Source organism: Sycon ciliatum, chromosome 6 (assembly GCF_964019385.1).
Source record: "Sycon ciliatum chromosome 6, ocSycCili1.1, whole genome shotgun sequence".
NCBI classification, from domain to species: Eukaryota; Metazoa; Porifera; class Calcarea; order Leucosolenida; family Sycettidae; genus Sycon; species Sycon ciliatum.
Window position 1 is genome coordinate 20,381,691 of NC_088648.1, and position 7,500 is coordinate 20,389,190.

The following is a 7,500-nucleotide window of genomic DNA, read 5'->3' on the forward strand; positions in this document are numbered from 1 at the left end:
GTACAATGTAACCATGATGATCCTCGTTTCGTTTTGTGCTTTTCATTCACTTATAAGTGCATGTTCTTATAAGCGACAGTGCTCTTGTATTCGAAAATAAGAACATGGCCTTATAAGTGCGCGAGATTACGGTACGCATAAATTCCTACTCTGAATCCATAGCAGTACTAATCATGTGCGCGTATCGAGAATATCCCGTTTATAATTATCAAAACCAGCACTGTGTGAGCCAGAGAAACACCCCCCCCCCCCCCCCCTCTCTCTCTCTCTCTCCCACAACCATGCCATTCCACCCTGGTTTTTGGGTGCTCACCGTTTAAGGAATCAATTATGCACTCCCGTATTGAAAGACTACGTGCCATATTCTGTTAAGTTTTCTATTGCAAGTACTGTGAACAATTAATTTAGGTCACCGACGTGATCGATTCCCGCCTTTTGGTAGCAGAGTCCTCACCTGCAAACTGAGCACCCGTCTGTGCTTGATCAGGTAGCGGTCACCGATAATGATTGCATGGACTTTCGCTGCACTGTGTGCAATTTGTCTCCGTCCAGGTTTCTTTCCACGGCTCGTGGAGCAGCTATCCGTTCTTCGAGAGCGGCAACGTCATTGTCAACAGCATCGAGCGAGGCCTGTTTGTCCTGCGCCCCAACCACGAGGCCATCAAGAGGCTGCAGGAGGAGGCGAAATTGAAGAGGAAGGCAATTTCCCACTAATCAACTCTGTGCTCAGACACATTGATAGCACAAAAAGATTCCCAATTTTTTTTAAAAAGTACTTTGGATGTGTTTTTCAAGATCTCTCACACATTCCCTAAATTCTCTATTCTTTGATATTGCCTTTAAAACTTTTTTGTCACTACAATTTTCTTCTTATTGGATTTGTTTCCCTGGCTTCAGTCAGATAAAAGGATGGTGCATAATGTGTATGGTGTTCTTCGTTTGGTAGAGGATGATGCACAATTCATTAGGTTGCTGTGAGAAAACCAAGACCTGCTAGATGTGCTAAGAGAAGAATATCCGTACCTGTTGGTTGGGAGCTGAGAAGATTTAATGGTGATGCATCCCCCCCCCCCCCACACACACACACGCGTATGCACGTACGAGACTGACATGTGTCTATTACTCCTCCTGAGGGCAAAGTGCTCAAAATCCGGAGGACAGAGAAAACTATACTGCCGCCGCACCTCCAGCTCGTGGAAGCCCCTTCTCCACAGCCAAAGCCCAAGACACAAAGTTACTCATGTTAATTAATATTTGGCTGAAACTTTGCCCATCAGTCTGAAGCAAACGCACCCGTGCGCACATAAAAGCAAACAGCACTATCCAGGCTGACATGGTTCTCCGAAAAGTACTTGTTAACCGCACTGACCGTGCCTGGCTTAAATTAAGACGCCGAAACACAGAGCGAAACAACAGTTCATGTTCATTTCATTTTTCCAAACTCTTCCAGACCATGCCTCTCGTTTTACATAATCAAATTAATATTATTATCATTTTGACAAAGCGGATGGCGCAATCAACACCCAAGTTGTTCCCTACTCGGAGGATTTCTGGTAGGGATTTGTTCACTGGTACATGTTGTTCCTATACGATATCACAGTTAAATCGAGGTTCAATAAAGGGGCTATTGATAGCAGGTATCGGTGATGCTACATACCTGTAGGCTGCAGGCAATATCTCCTCGCCCTTACTTTTTACAGGCAGGCATAGTGGGATGGTTTAAGACCATGATTGAGAAACAGAGGGTGCCAGGTTCAAGTCCTGCTTGGAAGCGGAAGAATTTTTTCTAGCCGTGCTGCGACCCACAGTTAACTGAGAACTCGTGGCCTGGCACGAGGAAAACAACGATGCAGTGAATGGGATTTTCGGTCTTTCACCACTTGCTGGTGAGCTGATCTACTCACCTCCCACCGCTTTAGGAGCTGCATCTGCGCCTTGATCCTTGAAGGGTGGTGGCGTTCCTACGGATGCGGAAAACCCGGCTTCCAGCCGAGTCTCACGCGAACCGTGAAATTAATTTACTTTTTGCAAGAGCAAAGCGCTTCATAAGTGGTTCACAGTCATTAATTCACAATGCCAATCCATTATTCCTGTTTCACCAGGCAGCAGTGACTCTTTGTTGAGTATGCCTCCACGTGACCGGGAAATGAGAAGGTGAATTGATGAAGAACGCTCTGCCCGTGACAACGGCTAGAGACGGTAGGCAATCATAAACGCATTCCGGCAGTCCTTCAGCCATGGCGTAAAATGGTTGTCGACAAGTCATTACCAGAGGTAATAGAGGTCTCTTTCCATTGGACATTTCCAGTTGTGTGAAGGTGTGTTTGCTGGTCAGATTGGTCCAGTGACAGTCAGATGGGATGATTGGTTTTGGACAGTCAATATCCAAATTGTAAATATCCCAGTCCGTGGCGGGATTGACTTGGTGGTGGTGATGGTGGTGGTGCTGCTGCTGCTACTGTTGCTGCTTCTGCTGCTATTGGTGTTGCTGTTGGTACTGGTGATGGTGGTCGTTTGTTTGTTTGTTTATTCTGTTAGGGAATCTAAACTTGTCAATCGGGGTGGGAGATAATTCCAAAGTGCACCAGTTTCTGTAGGAAGGGACATGAGAAAATGCGGCCATGTGAGTTAAAAATGAGCTTTTTGGGCCTACGGGCACTACGTGAGATGGTAATCGCAAAGCGAGAGAGATAGTCTGGGTGGAAATTGATGTACTTAAATAAACAACCAGAGAAATGAAGTATATGTAACAGGCAGGCTGGCTTGTAGCGGTCAGCCATATTGCGATGAAGAAGGCATTTGGTTTAGATAGAATGACCCCAACTGCATTAGTTCTACAACGGTGTCATCTGTATTCGTTTGAGCAAAGAGTTAATTTGAAACTATACGTTTTGGTCTATCGCTGCTTGTCATGAATTGCTAGCCCCCTCCTTCAATCACTGTTTCTTCTGCGTTCAGCTGGCCCGCACACAAATGCTCGTACATAAGTACTCGTGGCCAGGATGACCGTAGTCTAAATGTGAAGCTGGATGGAACTCACTCTTCTCAATACAGTCAAATCTGTTGTAAGCGACCGCCCCTTGGTGCAAGAAAAAGCGGTCGCTTACGGCAGATGGTCTCTTACGGCAGATGTATGGTAAATCCGGCATACCAGGTATATGCTTCCATGATTGTACTCAAATCGACGAGGATAATGTGATTTTTAATATCATTTTTATTGGATATTCCACGACGACCATACCCGTATAGTACGCGTATGCAACACGGCAGTAGATCGACACTGCCTGGACTTGAGAGCTACAGCACAGCCTCAGTACTCGTACAGGCCAGGCGCCAGTCGATCGCACTTGCAAGACAGCGCATTTTCACACTTTGCAGTTGACAGCGCACTGGCAAGTACAGTTTCGCACCTTACTGAACCTGGGTCGCGGTCGCTTACAGCAGATTTGAATGCAGCCACCGTGCATGAAATCGCGGTCGCTGGTCGCGCACAGCAGATGGTCGCTCTGGACAGATCAGTTTGTATGTGAAACCGTCGGTGCACGGAAAATCGGTCGCTAACGGTAGATGGTCGCCTACAGCAGAGGTCGCTAACGGCAGATTTGACTGTATATGCTAAATTGTGGTGTTCCCCAGGGTTCGTACCTTGCCCCTCCCCTTTTTCTTTTGTATATCAATTCCCTTCCTGACAATAGTAAAGCACACCTCACCCTTTCTCTTTGCTGATGATGTCACTCTTCTAAATGCTCATAATGTATCCCTCTCCTTAGATGAGAACATGTCCCACCTCCAGCAGGATCTGGCCAGCTGCCAGAAATGGGCTCAGAATATCCATGGGAAATTTTCTCCAGAAAAAAACTTTCATCTTTTCGAATCATGACATTCCTGACTCCTCCTCTGTTTTAATGGACGGCGTTCCTATTGCCTTTGGACGTTCTGCTAAGCATCTCGGCGTACAGCTCAGTGATGGTTTGAAGTTCCATGACCACTTCCACACCATCTTCAGGAAGTTTCAGCAACGAGTCAACCTGTTGTGTTTCATGGGCAGACATTTACCATCGTCCCATATTCTCCTCTTGTATAAGTCTTATGTGCGTCCGGCAATTGAATATGCCATTCCTGTCTGGTCATTTAGGATCACATCCGCTCAGTTAGAGTCCCTTGATGTACTCCAGGCTAAGGTTTGCCGGCGACTCCTGAAGTCTGCAAAAATAACCTTTGATGTCTATGAATCAAAATCCAATTTGAATAGATTGTGTCACTTAGAATCTCTGCAATTTCGCCGTATCTTTATTTCTCTTGTTGTTTTATTTAAGGGGGCAGCCTACCCATAAATTTCATATGGCATTCAATTGACCGTAACTTTGGTGTTTCTCAGTGGATTTGAGTGAAATTTTGACCACACACTCCTGCCACTATGCTGGCCCTCAGGACATGATTTACAAGTTCTTGCGCCTCACTGACAGGCTTTCCAGGCCGGAAAAACTCAAATTTCCGGCATAGTGCCACGGTGTGCGAGCCACCCAGGAGCCAAACAAATGCATTTACATTTTTTCACATTTTCGTGCCCATTCTGTCCGTGCGCGGGACCCAAACCTAAAACAAGTCCAGAAGCAGCCATGGGTGGTGGGGTAGGGCCCCTCAACGTGGCCCTGGAATCTGTCACAACGGAACGAGTGGGCGTTCTCTCGCGGACTCCCACAGACCCAAGTCAATTTTTGAATTTTTTAGGTTTAGGGTGTGCTACGAGGTCGTACCTTTGATACAACATCCAGTGCTGGGACCTCCACAGCAAGCCATTTCCACAGCGCTGCACACCAAATCCAGGATGCCCTCAGAAACCGGCAAAGACTGCCACTCACGTTTCACTACTGCCTAGTACTGAATCCTACCTGACTTCTTGACACGACTCAAACTAAGTTACTTGCCAAAGTCACTAAATCAACGTCAACTACAATAATCAAGCCACATATCTGCAACGTCACGAGGGTGCTGGCAAAAGTCCTGCTGCACGGCGGCGGGCTTCGCCCGCCGCCGTGCAGCCCAATACGTGTTTTTTTAACGTGATTTTTTGGACTTTTTTGGACTTGGGGCAAAATTCTGCACACTTTCGCGTGTTTCCATAATACGACAAGTTGCGCACGGTCTGCTCACATTCAAATACAGTGCTGCCAACAAATGACAGCATGCAACAAAAAAATCTTTCCTTGCAAGGGCACATTTTCGGCCATAACTCTTGAACGGCTGGTCAGATAGGGACACAATTTTCAGAGAATTTGCAGCTATTCATGCTCTTTCAACTGACGTAGCACTCAATATGAATTTACAAATTCGATTTTTCAGCGAATTTTTGGGTAGTCTGCCACCTTAAGTACATCAATTTCCACCCAGAATATCTCTCTCGCTTTGCGATAACCATATCACGTAGTGCCTGTAGGCCCAAAAAGCTCGTTTTTAACTCACATGGTCGTATTTTTTCATCCCTTTTCCTACAGAAAACTGGTTCTCTTTGGAATTGTCTTCCACCCCGATTGACAACTTTAGATTCCCTATCTGAATTCAAGCGTCATTTACGTATTCACATTGCTAAGTATCAGTTCGACTGCACTGGTACACCTTTGGTGTGCAATCATTGATTTACATGCTTGTTCTTTTCTTTTCTGTCTTATAATACTTTCTTTCTTTGTGTTTCTTATTATTCCTTTTTCAAACCAACATTTCACACTCACTTTGCGCACTTTCTCTCGCATCCTTAAAGGGGAAGTTAAGGCAAAAATTAAAATTTCACCAGTTGTAGTCTTCGGGGTGTTGAGTCGAATGGTCTTGGTCCGAGGAAGCTGAGACGCTCCCTTCCTACTTGAATCCCAATCGAACTCGCGCACTTCCACCGAAACTGGGTGACTGCGCCCCACTAGATGGGGATTTGTATGCAAAATGTCACTAAAATCGCCATTTCGTTCTTATAAAAGCACGGATGACCGCGATTGGCCCATATGTTGTACTCTTTTGGACGCTGAGTCGACTGGTTTTGGTCCGAAAAGGCTGCGATGCAGCGTTCCTCCTTTATTCCCAATCGAACATGGTTGAACAAGCGGTCACGTGATCCTGGGTGCCCAAATCACCTGGTCACCAGACTCACCACGCCAGCACTGGCCCATATCGCCCAGCAGGCGACAACTTTCACACCAAGGTTCAACTCGAGTGACAGGACTGCACCCAAAAAAGGTCAAACAGGCTAGTAAGCTGTACCCTGCAGGCGCGGTGACCAGGTGACTGGTGTACGCAGGAGCACGTGACCGCTTGTTCAACCATGTTCGATTGGGAATAAAGGAGGAACGCTGCATCGCAGCCTTTTCGGACCAAAACCAATCGACTCAGCGTCCAAAAGACTACAACATATGGGCCAATCGCGGTCATCCATGCTTTTATAAGAATGAAATGGCGCTTTTAGTGACATTTTGCATACAAATCCCCATCTAGTAGGGCGCAGTCACCCAGTTTCGGTGGAAGTGCGCGAGTTCGATTGGGATTCAAGTAGGAAGGGAGCGTCTCAGCTTCCTCGGACCAAGACCATTCGACTCAGCACCCCGAAGACTACAACTGGTGAAATTTTAATTTTTGCCTTAACTTCCCCTTTAACTATGTTACTAGTACATACACAAATAGGAGATCCCCCCGATAGGCGTTAGCCTTTGGGTAATCCTGAAATAAAGATTATTATTATTAATACTACTACTACTACTATTAGGATGACCAAGAGTACGTACAGGGGGTTATTGTACTCTTGCTAGTTGCTGCTGGCCAATGACTTGACCTTGACGCTATAATTTTTCTCCTGCTTTTCTCTTCTTTTTCTTCCTCCCCTCTTTAATACTACAGTTTTCCCATCCCGATCCCACGTATCAGTTTGCGTACCGCAAAAACCACTCCTGCGGCGATCTTCTCGCTCTGGTGGCAAATGATTGTCAAAGTCCAGACCAGAACGAGTATGTGGCTGCGGCTTTCCTCGACATGTCCAAAGCCTTCGACACTGTCAACCACAGTTTGCTCCTCCAAGAACTGTTTGAGGTTGGTGTGGGAGGGGTTGCACTGCGTTGGTTCGCATCATACCTTACTGACCGGCTGCAGAGAGTTGTCACCAAGTCTAGCAGAGGTGCCTGTTATTCCGCCTCCAGAGGTGTACCTCAACTGGCTCAAGGATCTATCCTTGGACCCGTCTTGTTCAATCTTGCTGTCCGCAAACTGCCAGAGTATGGTGCTAGTACCAAGGTCCGTCAGTTTGCTGACGATGTTTCTGTCTACAAATCCGGAAGAGATCCACAGAAGCTCACTGTAGACTTGGCCAGAGACGTTCTGTCAATCCGCAACTTCTCCGGGACCACAGCCACAACGCGGAAAAGACACAGTTCATCATATTCCGCCCAAAGTCCAAGGCGATCCCAGCTAATCCCCAAATTTAAATTGACAGCACTAGCATACCGCCTTCAGCCGCGATCAAAT

General features: G+C 46.5%; 1 protein-coding gene across 1 annotated transcript in view; it reads left to right on the forward strand.

The window, feature by feature from the left end:
- Positions 1–924, forward strand: part of LOC135819602 (uncharacterized) — a 17,396-nt gene extending 16,472 nt beyond the window's left edge. The window contains exon 11 of the mRNA XM_065332838.1: positions 553–924. Within this exon, the coding sequence (XP_065188910.1) occupies positions 553–714 (162 nt within the window). The 3' untranslated portion in view covers positions 715–924. The remainder of the gene's footprint in view (positions 1–552) is intronic.
- Positions 925–7,500: the final 6,576 nt, after the last annotated feature.